The 25,522-nt window shown below is 44.9% G+C and overlaps 1 protein-coding gene across 3 annotated transcripts in view; it reads left to right on the top strand.

Moving 5' to 3' along the window:
* The window catches only part of BRCA1 (BRCA1 DNA repair associated), a 560,494-nt gene that overhangs the window by 315,049 nt on the left and 219,923 nt on the right, over positions 1-25,522 (top strand). For all 3 annotated transcript variants that reach the window (XM_069634200.1, XM_069634199.1, XM_069634201.1), the window contains exon 13: positions 17,569-17,680. In XM_069634200.1, the coding sequence (XP_069490301.1) occupies positions 17,569-17,680 (112 nt within the window). The remainder of the gene's footprint in view (positions 1-17,568; positions 17,681-25,522) is intronic.

The following is a 25,522-nucleotide window of genomic DNA, read 5'->3' as shown; positions in this document are numbered from 1 at the left end:
CTGTGGCCATATCCTCTGGAAACAGTGTAATATTCCCTGCTGGGTTTTTGTAGTGACATTTTCTGCTGAGTCCTACGACATGAAGGTACTCTGTTCGTGCCCGAGTTTGGTGCGTCAAACAACCTTTCTCCATTCTGTCTCATGCAAATTGTGGGCGCCCGACCCCTTCCCATCAGCATTGTTAGAAATGATGTTTAGCAATATAAAGGGTGTGGAACAATGGGGGGTGCTCCCCACCCCCGTTCTTTGCGGGAGTGCTTAAAAATGTAGGAGTGCGTCCCCTTCCCTATAGGGTATTGCATTAGAAATTGTGGTCCCTCTCCCTTGTGGGATTGAGAGCGACTTTCAGTTAATCGGGTACAATGGTACTTCCAAGCAGCAAAAATGTGCACTTTGTGGTATCGATGCATTTTGAGCCGCCTCACTACAACAGGCTCCTTCAATCCTCCGTGCCTGCGCTAGTTTTATCAATTTAAACTAGCCACCGCCCCCGCTCTCCTGTCCTGGTTGACTCGCCTTTCACTGAGATAGAGGCCATCCTCTGACTCAAATATGAGTGGTTGCTGACTTTGAGGAGACTTGCGTTTATAAAAGGATTGCGACTTTGCCATAGTCTGCTCGGATATGGCACTAATTTGTTTTGAAGAATGTCACTTGTTCAACATGAGGTACAGAGTTCTGTTGTCAGAAGCAATTGCTTCAGCCACACTGAAACCTAGTTTGATTTGACACTTGCTAGGAGGCAGCTTAGGATGTTCATGGTAACACTGACAAGTGCTGCTGGTCACAGACTACTTGGGGAAACAGTGCTGCAATGGGTCAATGTCTTTTCTGATCTGGCATTTGTCACTCAAATATACAGCTAACATTTGAGCAGTTTAGGGTTCGATACCACTAGAGGTTGTACATCCTTACCAACATGTTAATGTACAATCAGGGGGGAATCCCACAAGATGGGTGTGTCTGTGTCTCTAAAAAAATAGCTGTAGTTTCCCCTATGCCTGACAGTTGTACTTGGTAAGCGGGGGTTATCCGATGCCAGACTTCTGCCGGGCTGTTGGTGATACAAAACTGTTTTTTGCTCGTCATAAGTCTGTTTTATAAGCAAATGTTCTTGCAAAAGCCTTTTGTGCAATTTTGCATGTTTCAAGTGCATTTTGTCAGTGTACCCTCGTACTCAAGAGTCTGAAGTACATCAACCTTCACCTTAAAGTGGGTGTCAATGAAAAATGCCAAATTCAAGATTTTTTCATGTTTTTTATGCCTGGATTATCGCAAAAGTGACAGCAGGTCATCTGACCAGCTGCATAATGTCTGTCTTTAGTGTGCGTTCATGCTCCATTACTTTTAATGGAAGTACTTGTGTGACAAGCCCTGTAATCGGGCCTTTTCAAGAGAGGATGACATACCCTCTCAGCCAGGGGAGGGAGTCCTACCACTGAGGTGGATGGTAGCCATTGAGAGGGCTTCAAGTCCTGCCTCTTCTGTTTTCATGCCAGCATGTATTTCTGGCGAACAGTTATCTCAAGCCTTACCTACAAGCTTATACACTTGCCAGCGTCTTTCTATTGCTTGTAGAGCTCAAGCACCCGAACCAGATAGCAAGAAAATTCATTCAGCTGAAAAACCAGAGTAGAGAGCCGAGTTGTCACCAGACCGCTGCATCGATTGACCGGAGATTGAGAGCCATCAGAAACAAGGGCAAGTATAGGCAGTGGGACAAACGTGCACCGGAGGCTGTGGTGCTCTGTGATGCGAGAAAGCTGCATACAAAAGCGGCCTCCATAGGCGTCGGACAAGAGTGCCTTGTGGAGCTGCCGAACATGGTCAGGAAGCCCGTGCAACTACCCACAGGCCCTCTAGACTACCTGTGACCAAAAGGGGAGCAATACCCATGCTCCCCAATTAATTGATCTTAAAAGCTCAGAACAAGTTCCCGGAACATGAACACTTACCTTCCTGGGCCGCCATCTCCATTAATCAGAGATCTCGCGTGGAAAAACTGTGCGGGCTTAGCTCTGAACTTATGACTCTACACACATGCCCGAGGTGGGCTGGACCGGGCCAGGTGGGCTATGTAGAGCGATCAAGTCTTGGCAGAGAAAGGGGATTTAAGGACGATTTGTTGGTTACTCAGTTGAGGTGTGAGGTGGTGAGGTGGAGAACGACCAGAAGATGAACAGACGGGAGGAAGGAGGAGCGGGCTGTGAAATATATTCCTGGAGCAAGTGAGGTATTTGCTAGAGAGTGGTGTGTGTGTGTTTGTGTGTGCGTTTGTGTAGCAAGTGGTAGAAAGATTAGTGAAATAGGTTGTTGAGAAGTGGATGGTATGAAGTGAAAGGAGGGTATTTTAGAAGTTTGGAGGGCAGTGGTGGTGTGGCGATGGTAGTAGTAGAGTAGTGAACCCATGAGTAACATCAATACATCAATGGGTGGACGCAGGCCCTAGGAGGAGAACATCGAAGGGACAGATGATTGGTGGGAGGAGTGAGGCAGAGTTGGTAAGAGGAAAGGGTAGAAAATGGAGAGATGAGAATGACCAGCAAATTTAAAAGAAGGTTTCTCTATCTTTGCTCCCTTTTTTTGTGCAGATAGTACATCTGCCACTTACTCGGGGCTGTTTTCCAGACTATTTGAAAATTGTGCATGTACACCCTTTACTAAAAACAGCTAACCTTGATGCTAATCTCTTGGTCAAGTCACATCTTTTCCATTCTTGGATACGTTTCTAGAAAGAGCGGTCTCAGTTCAGTTAAATGATTGGATGAGATCGTAAGGCTTATTAGCTGTTTCCCATTCAGTCTTTCAACCAGGGCATAGCATGAAACAGCAAAATTGCAGATTTTAGATGAGGGGACATGTTGTGTATTGGTTTTATTAGATCTGATAGGGGCCTAAATACCATCAATATTTGTTCTAATATTTTAAATCAAAGAATGGGCATAAAGGGTACAGTATTTCAGTGGATGGAGTCCTTTTAAAGAAATCAGCGCCAATCAATTTGAATTATTAGGGTAAGCTAATCTCAGAAATGTCCCTTTTGGAGTGCCACATGGGTCGATGGCATTACCCAAATTGTTCGAATGAACAATTGACCTAATTTGAAGGGTCCGAATTCACCTTTTCACACATATATATATTCACATACACGTAGTTGTCTGGTACCATTTCATAGATCTTTTCATCATATGGGACGGGACCGAGATACAGCTACCCAACTATGTTCATACTCTTAATGTCAACAATTTAAATTTGGAACTAACGTGTACATAGCAGAAAAGAATTGGTATTTCTGGATGTGTTCATTGTGGAGAGTAACAGTTTAATATCGAAGTTATTTAGGAAAGAACCCAGTTCCAACTCAACCCTGCATGCTATGAGCCATCACCATGTTTCAATTGAAAAACTCGATCCCCTATGGAGAGTTCTTGAGAGCAAAAAGAGCGTGCAGTAAAGATTCAGATTACCAGGCAGAAGACAAGCAGATTGGCAAGAGATTTGTCACACTGGGTTACAATAAGAGGGTTGTCAGATTGTTTTAATGAAGCAGAAGTCACCAAAAGATCGGAACTGTTTAGGGAACATTCTCTCAAGAAAAAGGAGAAGATAAGATTCATAACAGGGTATAAACATCAAGCCAGTAATAAACTTATTACGAAGTAATACTGGAATCTGCTCTTGATGTATCTTAATCTTAAAAAGGTGATAGATGAATTTCCTAATGGGACATATCGCAAGGCTCCTACTTTGAAGACAATACTATCACTGAGTATGGAAGCCACGCCGTCGGGCCATTTTATGAAACACGACCTGGCAGGTTTTCGCAAATGCGCAAATTGTAAAATGTGCAATTTTGTATCCAAAATGCTGTTTGTTAGTTCAATGGCTTAAGATGGAGATACAAACGCAAAATTACATCTATGTCAAAATTTGAAGTATATGTGATCACCTGTACCTGTGGCCTTCACTATATTGGATCGACTGTAGGAGTGCTCAAGTTAAGAATTCTTCAACATTATAGAGCCATTAAGAATAGAGATGTCGCCAATCCTTTCACAGGACACTTCATAGAGAAACATGGTGGCAATGTGAAGGAAATGTCATTCTTGGGCCTTGCTCATGTCCCACAACATAAGAGTGGGGAACAGAGAACTTAGACTACGACAATAAGAGGCGTCTTTTATTTGTAAATTTGACACTTTGAGACTACAGGCACTCAACATTGATCCTGAAATGTTTGTGTTTCTCCAATTAATTTAATATGTGTTGACCATACTTTATGAAACATGATGAATCTGGTTGTGATCTCCCCCTCCCTTTTAGAGGTAGTGGAGGTACTGGTTTCTTCATTTTTATATGATTCAGTGTAAGACTTTTACAGATGGTGAAGTATACTTGCATGAACTATTGCAATCATAACTTGGGGTAAGCTGCACTAGCACCTTATCTTCTAGCATTATGTTCGAATTTTAGAGCCTGTTGCACTTGCACTTTACATATTTTCCTGGTTGTTATGCTGCTTGGTGTCTATTTGGCATATCGTCACATAAGACAGACATGAGGTATTACATGGTTACTGGGATTAATAATTGAAGATCTTCGAAAGAAGAGAAATGAGTGGATAGTCTACTACCACCTGCATGCACAAGCTATAAGTTGTGGCCATGACTGCTGTGTCTAATAGCTGCATCTGGTCATGATATTTTTAATGTATATGCACTTAGGTGATTGCTGCTTCAGTGTAGTCTATAGGGAGAAACTGTTCCTAATGTTTCAGTATCGTATCATGTACTGTATTATACACAAATATATAACAATGGGCAAATGCATGGCATTGAGCTGTGTGCATATCAATACATAGTGGTTCTCCACTAGAGGGCACTATGCCTCATATTCACAATGGAAAACTTTGGTTTTAAGAGCGTTTGCTGCTGTGCCGTGTTTAGCTTTTAGTTCAACACTCTAAAACTTGGGACGTAATGGTTCGACTCATCAAGGAGATGAGGTCAAGCCATGTTATAGAAGGGCGCACTAGCGCGAATAAACACGACAATTAATTTAGTATATGTAGTTTTTAAGTAAGGGAAGGCGGCATTGAGCGAGTAATTAATTTCCCGACATCTCGCATAGCAGCTGGCATGTATTTCATGGTTAGCGCACAGTGTTTATAGTGAACACATTGACTATTTAGTCACTCCATCATGGCGGCATGCAAAATTGTGTTAATATAGGCGGAATCACGTTATCTGAAATTATGAGAGAAGCGGGAGGAGTGGTTCGCTCTAGCCGCTTTCCTTTTGTTTTAAATGCAACAGTGTTTCACGAATGTAGAGTTTGATCAGCCTGAGGAATGTTGGTATATCCAGGCGGAATGCATGTCTATTTTCCACCCTGGGGGGGTGAGTAGTGTTTGACCTACATGCCATGGGGAGGTTTTTGATTTATACCTGCCCCACATTGCTAATGTGCGTTGTTGGTTTTTATGATTAAATAAAAACGAATATTTTTTGTAAGAAGGTGGTTTGGTCTTGTGTGCTGGGAACCTTTGTGACATGTTTTGTGGGGCTTTTTTTTGTAGTGTTACAACCCTCCATATACATGATTTATACATATATGGTTTTGGTGGGAGATTGCGGGGTTTGGGGGTTTCCCCCCGCATATATATAACAATTTCCCTTCAAAATTTGGTCAATTGTGAAAAGGTCAATTGTCATTCAAGCAATTGTGACTTGAACAATTCGTATACAACCGGGTCGATTTACATTACCAACTCCTTTTAACCTCTATATGGATCCGTTATGAGACATTATAGCTTAAGAATGTTTGCACCAATATGCGGATGATGCCCAGCTCCATTTGAAATCATGTTGTAATGGAAATTTAACGAAATTGGCCGAATATCTTTTGGATATCGAGAGGTGGATGGCCTTGCATAGAAACTGAATTCCTTTTATTCTCACGCACAAAACCATGCCCTTATTGTTTAGCCCAAAATAAGTTTCAGGAAGCAAACATGTTACATTCCCCTTCCTAGTCTGACACTTCAGTGAAATATTTAGGTTTTTATCTGGACCTGCATCTTTTTTGTAATTCCCACATCATCCTTGTTGTAAAATCTGCTAATGTTCACCTTATTTCATTCAGAGCAGTGAAGCTTTTTATTCCCGAGTCTCAATTCTTTACTTTGGTCCAGTCACTTGTCATTTCTTGAATTGGCACCAGCAACTTTTTGTTATTTCGACTTCCGAGAAATATTTTGCTTCCACTAAAATCAGTTTTCAATGCAGCCACCTAGTTAGTTTGTGAGGTTTGTAAATTCAGATCATATCTACACCAATCTAATTAAATTGCACTGGCTACCTAATTGATTTTGGGATACATTTTAAATTTTTTATGTATTGTGCATATAGCCCTTTGTACTCGATCCCCAGAGTAACTCAAAAATTTAAAATCTCTGTAGTGTAAGAGGGTTTCGGAGAGGGGAGTAGTAACTTGAGGTTCCTAGCTTTAAAAGCTTGGTTACTCAGAAAAGATGTTTTTCAGGGGAAGCTGTTAAACTCTGGAACTCACTTCCGAAAGATATCCGACTGATTGAAAATAATCTTAATGTCAGGAAAAAACTAAAAACATGTGTTGGGTCCCAGCTTTCTAGTCCGGCAGGATTGATGTTATGTTCATGAATTGTTTCTACAAAAACCTTGATATTTTTTTTTCTTTTTTTTGTTGCAAATGCTCTTAAGAAGATTGTTTTAACTGAATTGCCGGGAACAGGATGATTTACGGGTGGATGAATTGCATTAATGTTTTTGTTACTCATATTATACTGTATCTGTGTTTTTGTAAAGCGCTCCGATGCTCTAGTTATCCAAGTACGTGCTATAGAAATGTAAACAAATTAAATAAAATGTGTGTTAGACAGCGCCTAACCAAAAGGGGTATTTGAAAAGCAACTCCAAATCCTATTGGGACAAAAACAGCTGTATATCATGAGGAGAGTTTGGAAGTGATTAACAGTGTTTGGCTTAAGGTCCTCCCCACGAGCAGAAGAGAGAACTACACAGTAGGGGTCATTCTTGTGTATTTACTGACCTGGGACATAGACGCATGGGTTAGGATGGAGGTTTTACACCAGACGAGAGACAGCAGAAGTTAAAGCAGATTTTGTGTCATTGCAAGTGTTTTAGTCCAGTGAGCAATCGCTGTCAAAACGTGTCGCTGCAAGGTGGAGAAAATGTGCAAACCATGGGATGTGCACTGTTCCCCAGCCTCACGGCAGAAATTACTTTGGAGCCATTGGCTGCAGCCACAAAGCCTATAGATGGCTGTCAGGGATTTAGCCACTCTGCCACCACCTACGTCACTTTATCCCAGATGCCTGTGTGGCTCCTACCAGCAATGCCTTGCATCCACAAACTGGCTTGTTGGTGAACAGCCTGCTGCTGCTGAGATGATCCCACTTACTCGACAGTCGAGGGGTTGGTTACCCAAAGTGATGTGGCTGCTTGTCCTCGCATTTGTTGTAAAGTTGACTCTCCTACCCTCCAACCTGTCCATGTGTGCCAAGTAATTGTAATTGGGAATGTTCCATTGGTCGTCAACACTTGCCATCATCTCCTTTTAACATTTGTTCTAAATTAAGTTCGTCTACTGCTCGCATTATTGCCAGTTTGGCATTCAGCTGTGTAGTCGTGGATGACTGCATTATTTCTGGCTGTTTTCAAATGACTCCGACTGTGCTGGCACATACCAATTGTTCCCCTGCCACTACTATAGCTTGGATTGCTGGTTGGCTCAATGCGCCGCCTGCTTCTTACTTTGAGGGGCAGTGAGCACATGCTACTGAGTGTTGGTCCCATTCCTGTGCATGGTGTTACATTATATGGCCAAGCATCGATGAGGAACACAATGTGCAGGTGTCAAGATGCAGCTCTTGACCTTCAACAAAATGATTCCACATATGTGCTGCAGGCCCTCAGTAGGTGCTGTTGGACAGAGGACGCAGGGTATGAAAAATGGTGCTCCTCCATCAGTACCTCTGGCTCACTGCTGAAGATGGGGTTGAACCCTGCATCAGTGTTCTCTGATATCTCTCTGCCTTCTCTTGAAGCAAGGTGGGCTACAGTTAGCGTCTTGATGGTCACCCTCCCCAGATTCGAAGCCATTGCCATAATCTGAGCCATAGGCCACAGGAGGGGGAAAGAGGGGGGCGTATTCCGTGGGAGCCTGAGAAATACTTTGACTGCTGGCGTTAATACATATTTGTTGATTATTGCCACACACAACTCAGTGAATGACAGTCCTGATTGCTTTCTTCAATACTTAGGTGCAAGATAGGACAGCATTAACTATCTTCAACTTCAAGACTTTGTAAACAATGATGCACATTTTACAAAACATGTTCAATGCATGCAGGGCACTGCCAAGGTTGGCACCTGCATGCTGTTTGATCTCCTGCAAGCAATTTTACATTTTTGCAAAGCAAGCTTAAAAGTGAGTAAAACCAAACGAAATCCCTCTTACTCTTCACTTTTACTCTCCATTTTGTATCGTCTCCCTGCAAATTACTTTGCAGCCGACATTTTCAAACAAATTCCTATGGCTTGCGCCTACTGTCAGCAGGTTAGTAAAGTGTTCCTGTGTGTCGTCCTCCTACCAATAATGTTGGCACCTTTGTGCGCGGCTCTGTAAAAAAAAAAAAATAAACGTGGCTATGGTGGGCTCTATTAGCAGGAAAGGCTAGGAGTCGAATGGCGGTCGTGTTGGCGAGTTAAAGTCTGAAGCACCCGTTAGCTGTTTGCTGAATATGGATTCTCCTTTGTTAGCATGGGTAAACGTCCCATGGGCTTTAGCCATAATGGCGTTCTCCGATTTAAGGTATTTGTGGATACATTTGAGTGGGGTGAAGGTGTTCAAAGAATGAGGGTAGGGTATGAATCTATGTTTAGTGTGCTGGAACTTGTGGGTTGTCTGTCCAGCGATGTATATTGTAAAGGGTTGGTAAATTTAGCAGTGGATAAGAGGCAGGTTGGAAAGTGAGTGGGGTGTCTGTGTGGTGATTCCTCAGAGGACGTTTGTATTTTATTTTGTTTCAGTAGGTTTAAAGGCCTTTGTGGAGGATTATGTTGATGTGGACGTTCGGGCACTTTGAGGCTTTAAAGGTCGTAGTTTATGGATGCCACGGAGACTCATTCTGGTTGGTCGAAGTTACTCGTGAATCCAGTTTACTTTAGCTGAAAAGCAATGTTTGCTTTTTTTAATGTTTTTTATTGCTAGTGGATCGCTTCCATATGAAGATGTTTGGGTTGGGAATTGCAAATATAGTAGTTAACATATGGAGTAGGGTGGCATCACTTGATCTGAGAGTTGTAGCGTTGGAACATCTTTGTGCAGCAGGCTGGGCAATGTCCATGATATGCATGAGTTAGAGCTTTGAAATGTATCCTTTTTTTTTTTACTGGGAACCAGTGTAGCATAGGTGATGTTTATCTTCATGTGTAGTCTTGCGGCTGCATTTGTGCCATTTGTAACTTTTCCATATGTTAATCTGGGAGACCTAAATGGGTTGTTTGCATACTCCAGTCCTGTTAGGACTAGCAATATCATGGTCATTGTCCGGTGAGCAAACAAAAGGTATGGTTGTATGCATCGTAGTGTGCCCAGTTAATGGAAGCAGCTGATAACCATTGCTCTACCTTGTGACTCTCGTGTGGGGCTGCCAACATAGTTATTTTTCTTATTTTTGAGGAGTGTGCTGGATATGACCGTAAAAGGTATTGGCCAGGGGACTGAGGATGAGTTTGGTGTTGCACTGCAAAGTAGGGGTTCCGATTTGGAGCAGTTGAGTGTTTGTCTGTTTGTCATCCTTGAGTCCACCTGTGTGAAACATCTGTCTGGCCTGATAGTTGAAGGGTTGTTTTAGTTTGCAGATAATTGGGGTGTTAGCTGCATAGCTGTAGCAGGTAAGTATGGAGTGGCTGCCTTCTAGTAGCAGAGTCTTGTAGATCATGAAAACAGTAGACCGGGTGAAGTGTTGGAGGACTCCACAGCTAAGATGGCATGGTGTACATCTGCATTTAGTGCTTTAGGTTCTGTTGGTAAGAAAGGAGGTTATCTCGCCTAAAGCAGTTTCCTTGATGCCAGTGTCGCCCAGTTGTAAGTAGTAGCTCTTGACTAATAGCGTGCAAGGCCACTGAGATATCCAGAAAGATAAGTACTCTTAGAATTGTCATCTGCATTTTTTCTTTAGCGAAGCTTGGATTCAGTGCTCCTTGTGGGTCTCAAGCCATGATGTGCCTCGTTAAGCAGGTTATTCGATTCAATTAAGTGTCATAGTTGACTGTATATGATTTTGTTTTCTAATATTCTCCTAATGAAAGGAGTGTTTGAGATTGTACAATAGTTTCAGGTCCGCTGTTTGCGGTGAGGCTGACTTATTTGTGAAATGCTGCCGGTGGTGATCGAGGTTTCATGATGATTTTAAATAGTTTGGTAGGACAAGCATCTTTGGCGAGTCTTGCAGGATTACATAAATCCATGATGGTGAGCAGGTCTTGAACCGAGAATTTGCAAAGTTAGTTTCTCAAGGAATTGCATCTCTTTGCATGGATAAGTGGTAGATAAGTAAAATCTTATCGACGTCTGTTGTGATTAGATCGCACAGCTCTTGGGATATGAGTTGTGCTTGGGGCTGGCAGGTTTTTTAATTCTTTAATTGTCTTGGACATTTCCTTTTGGCTTTGTGGAGCTGACTAAATGCGTCTGGAGTAGTGTACTTGATGAGCTTTGATTTCTTCCCTGTAGGTATGTAGCAGTGAAAAGTAGGCAAATCAAATGTGTCTGCTTGTAGGTGGTTTCCTCCAAATTTCATTTTCTTTCTTTATATTGAGTATTGTGGTGTGTGCCATTTTTCAGAATTCTCCCTTAATTTCTTTGAGGTGTGTTTTGGGAGTGATCTGATTGAAGGTAGTGTTTATGCAGTCATGAATGATGTGAATTTATTCCTCCAGTGTGCTTGCTTCTTGGTTGGTCTGGTGTGGTGGAGTGATTAAATCCAGTATTTCTAGAAAGGTATTCTTTTGCACTTCTTCTTAGGGTCTAGGACCTAGGGAAGGTGCTGCACGTGGCAGAGCTTATGCAAAGATTGGGATAGGGATGGTTACATGGTCTCCCCAGGGGAGGTGGTTGGTGGTGCAGGCATAGGCATAGTTTCCATTTCTGCAAATGCTGTTGACTGTGTGGCCAGCTATGTGGGTAGCACTTGTTACTAGTTGCTCGAGGTGTAATTCAGCAAGGCTGTGCGTGATTTTTTTTTTTTTTTTAAGCCATATGTTGAAATTAAATTGTAGAGTTTATCAGAAGCCAATTGTCTACGGATATTTCAGTGGCTTAATAACAAACATTCTACTTTGGTAAGTAGTCAGACTTCAAGCACAAGCAAGCACAGGCAGCACGACACACTGGAGCAGAGACAAGCCAGACAACACCCTGATGCATTCGACTGATGCTCGCTATAAAAAGGCTGCAAGGGCTTTAAATCAATGCATTATTGACTTCTTGTTGGACTAATCTTCAGTTTTAATTTTCAAATTTCAATATGCAAATCTAATAGCTTTGTATTAATTTGCGCAGTGTTTTATGAATGTTTATGGTCTTCCTCACCTGAAATAAAGTGAACTTAACTAATATGGTCCTCTGATAAATTGGCTAGGTGTGGAGAGTGTTTAGTAATTGATCTTGCGTTGATTGGGAGACACCTTGTGCCAACCATTTATTAAGATGGTGTCAGTGGCTGTAGTGGGGTTGGTGGTCGGCTCTTTGGTGTTTTCTAGTTGCGGCGCGTGGCAGATTTTCTTAAGAATCAAAAGGCAGAGTAAGTCTGTCCTCTGGCCAGGGCCCTCATCCTGAAATTCCTGTGTTGGTTGCGCTTGTCTTGGATGGTCAAGTGTTGAAAGGCGTTAATCGAGTTTTCTAACAGTTCTGTTGAAGGCTTAATCGGTTTGGTAATAGAATTACAACCCAACATCCCTTCTAATTTCTCCTATAAAGACTGGTATCAGGTGACCAGTACGTTCCACTCGTGGGCTGTATTCAGTTGGGTGGTAGGTGGAAACGAAGATTGTTAATGAGCTCCTGAGTGTGCAATCAAAATCCCTTCATGATCTTTTGTTGTCGACTGGTCTGAATGAGTTGCTATATAGCCGCGTCTGTCCTCATTTTTTTCCTTTCTTCTTTCCTGGTTCTGCGCCCTATGATTCCATGGCATATTGCCTTTATTTCTTGCAGGTGCAGCGTTATTGGGTGGTCGTAAAAGTGGGCAGATGATTTGGTTGAGAGTTTAAGGTGAAAAGTTGTTTAGCTTCGTGCTGATATTGATTAGTTTGTGGGCCATGTTTGATGCTAGAATATGGTGTGATGTGCCTATGGCTTTGATTGATGAGAGAAAGTCAATAGAGCTAGGATTGAACTGGTTACGCTGCTACTGATCTTGAGAGCTGCGAGTTAGGCATCCAGCCCACTGTGAGTGATCTTTTAAGATCTAGCTATCCGTGCTAGTTTTTGCGAATATGGTGTGATAATTCATGGTGGTTCCCTGTTAGCGAGTGTTTTGAACAGGAAAGGAATTGGGATTGTAGAAGTGGCTATGGTGTGAAGTTCGGTGTAATGAGGATACATGTTTTCTATTCCAGCAACTAATGTAAGTAGCAAAAGAGAAGGGGCCAGTTTCTATCGCAGTGCAATTGAAGTGGTTATGCTAGGTGTTCCTGGATAGCAAAAGCATTTAAATGCAATGGGGGGAGTTTCTGTAACAGCTATGCTATGTTTTCTCTACACAGATGAGTGCATTGGTAACATGTACTATAAAGTGAACTAAGTAGGGGATACAGAGGTATGATATATTTTATTTGTATCGCGCTCGTACACAAGTGTTTCAAAGCATGACTACGCAAGGGAGGGGAACAGGGGGGAGAACAACAATTTTACTAGGCCCAGTGACATTGAGAATGCGCAACTGCATGGGAACGGGAAAAGGGAAAGTTCATGGAAGGGGGCGAGTGGAAAGTGCGGAGCAGAGACGAGCAGATAATAATGAATACAAAATAAATAGAAAATGGGGGCAATAAACAGTGGTAGTGCTGTTTTTAAGGCAGCAGACTGGGTAAGTCTGATAAGTGCAGAAAAAGAAGAAAAATGGGGAAGGGGGCCTGTAAGGGTACAGATACAGTCCCCAGTGCAAGGAGTGGCTGGGAGGCAGTGCAGGAGGATGGTAGGGTGAGCAGGTACCTGGGCCCAGGCGACAGAGTGTGGCCAGGTGCATAGTGCCAAGAGAGAGATGATCAGCAGGGCAGAGGGAGAGCAAAGGCGGAAGCAAAGAGGGAAGGTCTTGAGGTTCTTCCGGAACCGGAGATGGCTTTCCTCAAGTTTAGATTGGCAAGGAGGCTGTTCCAGAGGGAGGCCCCAGCCGAAGACCGCGATCTACCCCCAGCTCGTTTCTTTGAAAAACGTTTGACACAGAGGCAGTTAGAGGTAGAGGAGCGAAGAGCTCGAGAGGGGAGGTATTTGCGGAGGGATAGCTGAAGGTATTTTGGACCCAGGCCCCAGAAAGCCTTGTGGACAATGCAGAGGGTTTTGAATTTAATCCTTGCATCCACTGGGAGCCAATGGAGAGATTTCAGGGCTGGAGAGATACAATCCCAGGGCTTGAGGCCAAGTTGCAGAGGGCGGAGAGTAGAGGCAGGTAGACTTAGAAAGAGGCAGAGGTTGAGGGAAAAGGATGGAGATGGTGTGCCGATGAGGAGGATCTCCGTCTTGCTGGCATTCAGACAAAGATAATTGGCGGCACACCAATCTTGGATGGCAGTAAGGCAGTCAGAGATGAGGGAGAGGAGGTGGCCGAGGGCAGCCGGAAAATGAGTTAAGTGTCATCAGCGTAGCACTGGAAATTTGAGCAGAAATTGGCAATGCAATGGGCGAGAGTTGCCAGGCAATGGTTGAAGAGCCAGGGTGAGAGGTTAGACCCCTGGGGAACCCCACAGGTAGAGAGGAAGATAGATGATAGGAAGGACCCTAGTTGAACCTGGTAGGCTCGGTCAGAGAGGAAAGAGGTCAGCCATGCCAGAGCCTGATCAGTGATGCCCAGGTTATCACGGAGGAGGTTTAGCAGGATGGTGTGGTTGACTGTGTCGAAGGTGGAAGAGAGATCAAGAAGGATGAGGACAGAGGGAATGTTGGAGTCCAGGTTGGAGAGCAGATCTTCACGGATATTCAGGAGAGCTGTTTCCGTGCTTCTGGCCGCTCTGAAGCCAGGTGTCCGTTTCTGTCAGCATCATTGATATACCCATTCTTTCTACGAAGTAGGCAGCCCGAGTAACATGTGCATGGGAGTCCGCTTCAATCTCATGGCAATTGTTCTAACTACCTTTGTTAAGAATTTAAAAACACAATCTGGCTATTTTTTTTTAAATTGTGTTTTTGACTAAACTTGGGGTGAATTGGACAGACGGAGCTCAGATTAGAAGCAAATAAAAATACTTCGAATTTGATAACTGCTCCTACGAAAGCTTTGCAAACAAACTGGTATAAGGCATCTAGTATTAAAAGATGCCCAACCTTGGTTACTGTATGGTTTGCTCTTTCTTGGTTGTTCAAACATGGAGCCCTCGGCCATGCTGCAATCTCGTTATAAGAACTGTCGTTAGTCCCACATCAGCAGATGAAGGACATCCAGACTTGGAACAGTAGCAGGGCTGGGAACTCTAATATACCAGCTGATGCCCACTTGCTTCCAATTCAGAAGGTTGGCCTGATGCTAGGACTGTAATTCATTATAACATTACATTGGATGCAACTTTTCCTATTCTTTTATTTCGCTCTTAAAGCGTGAGCCATCTATGCACTGCTAATGTTCGATAGTTCTGGCTGTTTAGCCAGACTTGACATGTTGGTGATATGATTGTGGGTTTGGAGCGCAACAGTTGGGTGGCATTGTAGAGGATCTATCCTCTACCAACTACGGACCTGCTTCTCCCCTTCCCATGGAGACTTCACCTCCAGCTTGAGGCAGCGCCTGACTTCGAAGAGAAATGCTGCTTAAATGGACCCTGGCATGCTACACATGGAGTCTCATGCACACGAGACTCGCGAACATTCTAACTATGATTGTGCGGACTCCACACTCATTCTGGCTTATTTCACCCAGCCAGGTGAGTGCGTGCCACACTATTTGCTTTGTTGTAGTGTTTATACTGCTCAGCTTCATTGGAGCCATGTGCTAGAATCCACCTTCCAAGATGGTGGCTACTTACTACTTTGTCTGCTGTCCCTACCGACCACAACTCCTGCTGCAGTGGTATTGGCCTTTGTGTTCCACTTAAGGGCCAATCCCGACGCCGGCAGGTGGACGCCGGCCCTCCTCCCCAAGGCCCGCCTTCTAAGGCCCTGTTTGTTTGCCTGTTTGTTTAACGGTGAGCTCCCGTGTGCATGCCTGCTCCCCCACCCTCTGCTACTCCCCCATGTGCATGCCTGCTTCCCCACCCCCTGCTACTCCCCTGTGTGCATGGCTGCTCCCCCACCCCCTGCTACTCCCCCGTGTGCATGGCTGCTCCCCCACCCCCTGCTACTCCCCCGTGTGCATGCCTGCTCCCCCACCCCCTGCTACTCCCCCGTGCGCATGCCTGCTCCCCCAGCCCCCGCTACTCTCCCGTGTGCATGCCTGCTCCCCCACCCCCGCTACTCCCCGTGTGCATGCCTGTTCCCCTCACCCCCCGCTACTCCCCCGTGTGCATGACTGCTCCCCCCACCCCCGCTACTGCCCCGGGTGCATGACTGCTCCCCCAGCCCCTACTGCTCCCCCCACCCCCCACTATTCCCCCGTGTGCTTGACTGCTTCCTCCCCCACCACCCTTTATGAATGTTAACCCTCCACGCCTTACCCAGTAATTAGGTGTAGCGGCCCTTAATACCCCAGGAAACCCGCAGCATGCCACTGCCCGCAGTTTTTGAAACTAAATAATAGCATGCACTTGCCTCTCCGCATAAGCCGGCCGGCCCCATGCTATTCTGTGTAAATCTCTGCCGTGCACACCTGCGTTCCGAACCTCCTCTGTATTATGTCGGGCACAACACACTTACCCTTGATTACGATTCCACATATATGGGTTGCTGTTGCCATTGAACCTATGGCTGACACCTTGTATATGTTCACTATCATGACCTCACAAATGCTTGTAGCTGCCTCCATACAAGACATGGCAGGCACCATGCTTTTGCCCACCTACCTTGACAACGTAAACTATATGATGCTACCATTTAAGATATGCTTGTACCATACAGTCTACCCATATAACCTTGTATTCCATGCCATGCACTTTTCTATCTCCACGAAGTTGCATCTTTGTATGCCTTCATATGCACTTCTGTAACCAAGTAAGCCTTCTTAACAGCGCCACAATGCCCCAGGGCAGCTAGGCGCTCTACAAATGCAAATAAATAAAAATTGTTCAATTGTAGTACTACCTTCATTAGCACATTCATTGAGTCCTCCATTATAGGCGATGCCAATTAACACTGCTGCATATAATCTGGATCCCCAACATCATCTTGGCAATTTCAAACAGTTGAAAGCGTCCTTCATTTTCCAACCAATTTCTTGAACCCAATAATGAAAAGGGGAAGAAAACCGGAAACTGTTTCTTGATATTTGCAAATGTGAGAGAAAAGAAAGAATAGCACTTGCTTTTAATACAAGTGGACACTACCCCCTTAAAAAAGCCAACATCCTGAAAACTTGCATAATGCACTGCGTTGGCAGTTGGCTTGTTACATTTTTTCTTTTCACTCGTTGGAGTACAATGCCTCGAAAGTTAGTCAGGGAAAAGTGTGTGTAGTGTCTCTTGATAGGCTGTATTAACCATTTAAAAGCTACAACCAATTTATTAAAAGTTAGAGGTGATGGTAACTGAGTTCTAGCATGGTCAAACCTGGTTTGTTTATAAATGAAATGGAGGTAGGAAACTCGCTATGTACATGCACAATTTCCTTTACATGAAGAGTATCTGCAGAGTAGGAAACTCTGATGGTGCAGACCAGTTTGATAGCCCTTTTATAGGTTTCAGGGGTCCTAATGTCTTGAGTGAATTTTAGCTGGTCCTTTCTTAGACAACACCAGTTTATGTGCGGAGTATGTTATTTTAATTTCTCAAACATGTTACCACCATTCCTAACTTGAAAAGCCCTTTGACAAAAAAGCTAGGGCCGACTGTCCTGAACCCAATACAGTTTTCTTCTTAATTCCGACTGTTAAATCAAAGCAGAATTACCGACCTGGATTTTTATTTTTCAATTTGTTTTTTGTGATTATCATTGCATTATATTAAAATGTTCTTTGATCGCAACACTGGTTGATTGGAATTAATTTCAGATGACGTGGCCAGGATTCAAACCTGTAACCCATCCTTTGGATGACCCACACAAGTGCAATGACTGACATGCAGTAAATTCTCAGAACGAGCGGTCTGTTGACCCAGATTGTTAAATTCCAGTTCTGACACTGGGTTTCTTTTGGTATTGCAGGTTCATCATTTACATCGAAGCAGGATATGGAGGCGAGGTCTGCAGATGATCAGCTGAGCGTTATTCCAACGTTTCCTTGCAGAAGGGAAATGGAAGATGTGGAATATAAAAGGTAAATGACTACTGTTCCATCTCGCACTGTTTGATAAGCGAGGGAAAAACCAAAGTACTGCCCTACAGAGTGAATGATTATATACTTGATACATAACATGCTTCTTTATCAGTCTCTTCATGGTTCAGAAGAGCGACTCTCTTCTGGGTGAAATGTTTTGCAAAGTAAGGGGAATCTCTCCCTTCTTAAGTCCTTTCTCAGGCTTCTCTTGACAGTCTACTGTGGTAGGGGGAATGTCTCCTTTCCCTGAGCCTTTCTCAGGCAGGCCTTTCTTGGTTATCCAATGTGGTTGGGGGAATCTCACCCTTCCCCAGGCCTTTCTAAGGCTCCTATTGGACAGTTCACTGTGTTTGTGGGGGCTGGTCAGGGGGGGTTGAATGTCTCCCTTCACCAGGTCTTTCTTAGGTACCACTTGGCAGTTCACTGGACAGCCCAGGTATACTCTCCTACCAGCTGCTGTCTCTCATGCGAGTCCCAGGCCCTTTCTTTTCATTCCTCTTGATGATTGTTCACTAGGCAGCCCTGGTGTCCTCTCCTGCCAGGGTCTGCCTTTCTCAAATGTGGGTCCCAGACGACCCCCTTGTATTGACTTCTTATCTGCGGATCCAAGACCCCTTCATTCGGGTATCTTGAATGCGGGTTCCAGACCCCCTCTTATTGATTTCTTGAATGTCGGTCCCAGGCCCCTTGACAATGGTTTCTCAAGTGTGGGTCCTGGACCCCTTTACAATGGTTCTGTAAGTGTTCCAGAGACAGCCTCTGTTCCTTCTCTCTGGACTCCTGGTCCTTCACCTATTCCTCGGGTTTCCGTTAGTGTTCCTGCAGCTCTTCTCAGCTGTTTTCTGTACTTGCGCTGGTTTACGTGCTCCACCACTCTCCTGTGGAGTCACGCAGCACGTACCTGCTCGCTGGCATCGTGCAGCACTATTCTGCGCCTGGGCATTCTGTCTTGCTCGTTCTCGGCATGTCTCACTTCGGCCAAGCAGGTGGGGACTCCCGAATTCTCCCTGTTTCATCACGGTCAGCAGCCCGAGTCTCAGCTCTTCCTGGTATGGGCACGGATCTCTGCTTGCGGTGCTTCCGACGAGGGACTGACCACAACGTTTGTCACTCTTCCATATTTAACCTACTTGTGACTGGATAACTAGACCATTCACTCTGGTTTTCTGAGAGGTTAGTTAGGACTCTGTATCTTTCTCATCCCAGTACTTTGGGAGGACAGCTCAGTGGAGTCAGCCCTCCTCTTGTCTCAGTAGTAATATCACTGCTATATCAGAGATACATAGAGGAACCTATAGGATCAGGGGAAGCTAAAGAGGATTAGGAAAGAAAGGTGGGTGAATGTGTGGTGTATCCCTTTGCCTCCGGATGTTGTCCTGTTTCCCAGAGGGGGAATCTCTCCCCATGAGATTCGCCCGCTGAGTACCACCACAGGGAGGCTATCTGGTAGCAGCCCCACCTCCCTGGCCTCATGGAAAGGGTCTCTCCCTCTGAGAGCAGGGACGACGACATGAGATTCGTCACACTATGTAGGAATAAGATTGCTGCTAGTCCATGACTTTCAGATAGTTTTTCATTGCGGTCAATGTGATGTCTCAAAATGGAGCACAGATTGTTTGCCAGCAATGGATCCTACCCAGGTTCATTATTGAAACATGAACATACGGTTTGTGGGTATCCATGTATTTTTTCATAATCATTTAGTTTGTCTTCATAAAAAGCAACACACCGGCACATGTCGACTTGCATTCCAACAGTCAGAAAGCAAAGGGGGGAGCTGGTGCTATAAAATTGGCAGTTGGCCTGAGTGCTCCCAGAATGCTTAGCACCTGTTAAGGTATTTTACATTTGTCCGAGCAGTACAAGCATTTTCACAACTTGGCATTTTCTTTTTTCTGCTATGGTCTTTTGTCAGATGAGACATTATTTTACTAAACATTTCTGTGTCAGTTTCCAACCACCACTAACTACTTTTGATCTCCATGTCTTCTGAATGTTTTTCTCAGACAAATGTAATCCAGAGGGCATTTGTGATATGTCTTGCATAATTATGGCTGTGGAGGAACGTGCAGCTTCTTACTGTTACATGATGCCGCAGGTGATGTATACGAACAGAGTGAATTTCGGGTAACTTCATTGATTAAACCCGTCACACATTTCTCCACTTCTACAATATTCACAACCTAAGACCTCCAGGTTAAGGATTCTCTCCCCCTCCAATACAGGACTATACTTGTAGCTTGTATTTGGCCTTAGCTACTTGTTGCCTAACAGTTGGCAGCTGGCCCTATGTCTTTAATCAGTTTTCTCTAATCCTTTGGTCTGACCAATAGAACTTTGCATGATGGCACTTTGTTTTGCGCAGTTATGACTCATCCATAATAGGCCGCTGACCTGACACCCCTATGGCCATTATGGTGGAATCTGCAATATCAGAAAGAGCAGAGCACAGGAGTGCTCTACATACCTTCCATATCCTGGAAATAGATGAATGCCAAATGGGCTAAAGCCAGCTGAGATGTACACCTCTCAGAGTTAGGCAGGACCCATTGGCCCTGCTGGCTAGGTTATTGCCGTGAGGGGTGATGCTCCTGTGCACCCTCCTTGGCTGATGAATGGGGAGTTTGAGTCCCAACGTGTCTAGTGTCTGAATGTCTGGTGCCTTGAACTTGACTCTTGTTCCAGATATGGCGCTCACTCGGAGTGGAGAAGCAGAAGGAATGGGACGAAGGCGTTTGAGTTGAAAAACATGTTTGGTGTGTACGTTAGGGGTATAGGTGTCTGCGATTGTATGTGCAGATGTGCTTGTCTTAGCGTGGGAGGTGCGAGTGTTTGACTTTGTATGTGTGCAGTGTGTTTGCCTGCCTGTGTTCGCGTGTCTGTATATGCACACAGGAGAAGGGGGCAAGACCAATTTATTTACACCGTTTGTGCTTGTGCTGAGTTGGGGGGGTGGGGGGTTTGGAGTTGGGGGGGGGGGGGGTTAGGGTCTGTATGGGTGCATGCTTGAGAGTGTGTGCTGAGTTGGGGAGTGGGGGGTTTGGAGTTGGGGGGGGGGGGGGTGGAGGGTTCGGGTCTGTATTGGTGCTGGAATGTGTGTGCTGATTTGAGGGTTGGGGGTTTGGGTGGGGGTGAGGGGCACATGGGGCATAGTGTTTGGTTGGGGGTGAGGGTGCCATGGGGCATAGTGTTTGGTTGGGTGTGAGGGGGCCATGGGGCATAGTGTTTGGTTGGGGGTAAGGGGGCGCTGGGGCATAGTGTTTGGTTGGGGGTGAGGGACATGGGGCATAATGTTTGGTTGGGGGTGAGGGGGCCATGGGGCATAGTGTTTGGTTGGGGGTAAGGGGGCGCTGGGGCATAGTGTTTGGTTGGGGGTGAGGGACATGGGGCATAATGTTTGGTTGGGGGTGAGGGACATGGGGCATAATGTTTGGTTGGGGGTGAGGGGGCCATGGGGCACATTGTTTGGTTGGGGGTGAGGGGGCCATGGGGCATAGTGTTGCACTCCAAGAGTGAAACCAATAATAAAGCTAAAACAGGCACAGTTAGGAGATGTTCATCTTTGGCTTTTTGAGGAAACCTGACTCGACGAAGGCCATACTCCTCTTGGGCAACCCAAATAGCAAACTGTAGCAGTCCAAAATAACGGCATGTCCAATCTAGGGTCAATAAAATGTATATAAGTTAATTAAACAGGCGAGATACAATAACTAAATAGAAATAAATTATAACAATGGAAAACGTGCAGTACAAAATGTACGTTTGAAATGCAAATAAAAATCGTTACCCCTCAAAAACATTCTTTTTCCATGTGTTTAGTACAAATTGGGGGTTTAAAAAGCCTCCTGCCACGCCCCGCTTAACGCCCCGCCCACATTTACTTTTCAGCCCACTATAGCCCTCATGTAAGGTACTTTTGGCCCTCTGTCAAAATCAGTTGTGCACCCCTGATTTACAGACACAGGCGTCATGAACGTATTTTAAAGTGAGAGATGATCTATAATGTAGGCACCAGCGTCTTGAATGTGTTTCACAGTGACAATCATTACCTATAGTCTGTAGATCCGTATTGGAAGCATTTTTCTGTGGAAATTCAATATTGTTGACCCTATTGTCATCACATTTTTTTTATTGGCAATGGTGGTATATACTGGGCGCTAGCATTATGAATGTGATTTACAGTGGCAATGGTGACCTGTACAAATACCGAATTGTGAAACGCTGTTAGTAGCCTGTGCAGAAACTGCTTATTTTCTTTTTATTTACAGGCTGCCATAAATTATTTCCACCGCATTTGGACAATTTAAACCACAGAATGATTATCCAAATATAAACCTGCACGTCTTTTAGAGGACTTTCAGTCGGTAACGAGACTGATCCCATGGCAACTAATCTTCTTACATTTATGGAAGATGGTCATCTAACGCGTGTGTTGGGGGCTTCGCCTGAGAGCGTCATTCTCTTGACCTCATCATGGTCGCAGGGAACAGTTTCATTCTCCTCTACTCATAAGGTTGGGTCAATGGGCCGTTTTGTCTTGTTTTGTTATGGAAAAAAACACCTCGAAAATATGTGATCCTATTAATTTAAAAAGTTAACCCTTCGATTGATAAACTACGTTTTTATTCATGTAAGAAAAATGTACTCATCAACCACTATCTTGGATGAGGTTAACTGCCCTGTTGGCATACATTATCAGTTTGCAGTGTCCAGCAACTGGATACAAGAAGCACTGAATGAACGACCGAGAAATGAAATGGCCGAGTACTCATTGGCTCACTGCCTAACTACACAATGAAAGAAATATCAAACCTCTTGCAGAGAATGCAGGAACAATTATGATCCTGAAGTGAAACTGGCTTTCCAAAGAGATCACAGGATTTTTTATTGAGTTATTAGAAATGGCAAAACAATTCCCATCCAGAGAGGATTGTCTGCATCTCTCCATACAAAAAGAATTTGATCAGATTGTTGTTGCACTATGTAATCCCTCATATTCCTGTATTGATATAGTTCCCTCACAAGCCCTATACAATATTGTCACGTTTTTTAATGAAAAAAGTGTTCAAATCATTGAAGAAAAAGTATGTTACCGACCTTTTGTCCTCTTCTGGACTTAAATCTGACATTTTGCCTAATCTTTTCATAATACGCAGTTAATGCAGTTAATCTTTGAAATGGTATCGGACCAAAATGATTCTATACAGTTTTGCAAACTATACAGAATAAAATGCTGGGACATGATGTTCTTATATTAAACCCGTAAGAAAGTTTTGCTGGCTGGGTCAATGGCCTTTGTCTGGCCTCGCCAACGTGGTTAGTTCTATCCTGGTAACTGCTAGCACGAATCCTGGGGTGGCAATATACATTAAAATGTCCACGGCCACAAAAGTGACGGCAATTGTGAAGAATTTCTTTTTTTTTTTTCCCTTCATTTACGGTTGGTGAAACATATTTCCCATGGTAAAGTTTGTGCTGTTTTCTTCCTGGGGTTGTCTCGTACGGAGTATGTCAATAGCTGCTTTTTGATGTCATGTCTGCAGAGACTGCCGAATACTGTGGCTAGGATACCGTTTTAAACTAGGTAAATTTGAATGCATCTCTTTGGAACTATGCACTCCAAACTGGCTTCCGATAAAAGCCTGTGCGATTTAAGACTTTCTATATGGCCCATGCATCGTTTTGGCAATTGGGCCTCCAATTTATCAGAAAAACTGAGACCATATATACATTAACTCTCTCTGTGGTCAGGAACCCTCATTGGCGATTCCAAGGTCTAAGAAAAGAATGTGTTAGAGAAAAATGGTTCTACCAGTCATCAAAACATTGCAATTACCTTCCTTCTGCACTTGGGCCATTGATGATAATATGTGGAAAAACCATCGGAAAACCTTCTTCTAGCTACTCACATATAGTGGTTGGCCCATGTAGCAACTCCTGTTTCCTGCTGTAGCGCCAAGACACCACCGGCAGTAGTGTTACTCTATACAAGAACAGTTAATATAACGTATATTGTGTATATCAGTAATGTATTTTACGGTGGTATTTATTAAATACATTGTGGCTACAGGTATCGCAAATATTTGCCTTAGAGTGGCTATCCTGTCATGTATTGTGTGCAAAGGCATGAACATGGTTTGTAATCTGCTCCTGTATGTTGCTGGCTGACTAGTATTTATTTTATTGAGTATTTATAATGCGCCCATGCAGTGTTTCAAGGCACAACAAGACAAAAGGGTGGGGGAACAGGGAGGACAACACAAAAACTATCCTAATAGGCCATGTGACATTCGGATCATGCAAGTGCAGTAAACAGAAGTGCGGGGGGGGGGGGGCGCAGGGGAGTGCCGGTTAGGACAGAAAGGCCTGTGAGAAAATGAGTGCCATGGGGTTGGGGGAGGGGCATGTGTACAGAGCTTGGGGAAGCAGTGTGTGCAAGGGAAGGAAGGGTCCGCGAGGTAAGGGGCTGGAAGGGCTACAAGGGCTACAAGGGTGCAGGCCCAGCCAGGCTTGTGCGGGGGGGGGGGTGGCCAGAAGGGGCAGTGCAGGTAGCGGGGGGAGGGGGGTGCTGTCACGGGAGACCAAGTGCAGGGGTAGACTGCATTGGGTGGGGGTTGGGGGGGGGGGCTTGGTGCCCTCCCTGTAAGACTCTGAAGGAGCCTGGCAGCCAGTCAAGAGGCAGATGGGGACATTAGCAGAGGAGAGGGAAGGGCGAAGAGAAAAAGGTCTTCAGAAGCTTCCAGAACTTAAGGAGATCCGGCCCAAGTCTGAGGGGGGCAGGGAGGCCATTCCAGAGGGAGACACCTGTGGAGGAGAGTGATCTACCCCGCCCACACTCTCTGCTTGGAAAAGCAGCTGATCTGCAGAGAGTTGGAGCTAGATGACCAAAGGCCTCTAGCAGGGAGGTATTTAGGGAGAGTTGAATGTAGAGGGTCCCCCGGTCCCCAGAAATCCTTGTGGATGATGCAGAGGGTCTTGAACCTGTTCCTCGCAGCAACCGGGAACCAGTGGCGAGATTGGGGCTGGAGAGACGCAGACCCTGGGCATGAAGCCAGGGATATGTCTTCCAGTCCTATTCTGGATTAGTTGAAGGGGGCGAAAGGAGGACGGGCAGATTGCGGAAGAGGCTGTTGCAGGCAGTAGTCCAGCTTGGAGAGGACTAGAGCTCTGGAGACATTGAGTTTCAGGGACGAAGGCGAGGAAAGGGAGAATGCCTCTGAGGAGGTGCCGCTGAAAGTGGGCTTTCTTGGCAAGGTCTGTGATGTGATGTGAGGGGGGAGAGAGAGAAGGAGTAGTCTAAGATGACACCAAGTGGTTTTGCCTCACTGGAGGGTGAGGGGCGGGGCCAGAGTGTGGCAGGGAAAGAGGGAGCGCAGAGGTCCCAATGAAAAGGATCTCTGTCTTACTGACATTAAGACAGATTCAGTGTGGTGGATAAGCTGGGTGATGACCAACTTCTCCAAGAGGGGTAATGGGTAGTTTGCCGGACAGGAAGGATCGAAAGAAGGCTTTTTGAGGAGCGGGTGCACAATGGAATGCTTGAGTGGTGAGGAAGCATCCGGTAGCAAAGGGGTGATTGCAGAAATTGCCCCAGGGTGGAGCAAGGGAGACAATGTTGTCCTTTTTAGTTCTGGAGGAGCAGGGAGCACCTGTTTGGATGACTTTCATAGATCTAACCTGTCTAAGTACCTCATCGGGCGTTATGGAAGAGAAAGAGGAGAGTAGATGGGAGTGGTGAGGGGGGGGGGCAACGAAGGCCTGAGAGCACGTGAGGGAGAAGGTTCAGGAGTAGAGGAGAATGAGGACAAGATGTCCTGAGTTTTAGAAAAGAAGTGAGGGGCC

Source organism: Ambystoma mexicanum, chromosome 13 (genome assembly GCF_040938575.1).
Source record: "Ambystoma mexicanum isolate Mex_15411 chromosome 13, UKY_AmexF1_1, whole genome shotgun sequence".
Lineage (NCBI taxonomy): Eukaryota > Metazoa > Chordata > Amphibia > Caudata > Ambystomatidae > Ambystoma > Ambystoma mexicanum.
This window is presented reverse-complemented; position numbering and strand designations above follow the sequence as displayed.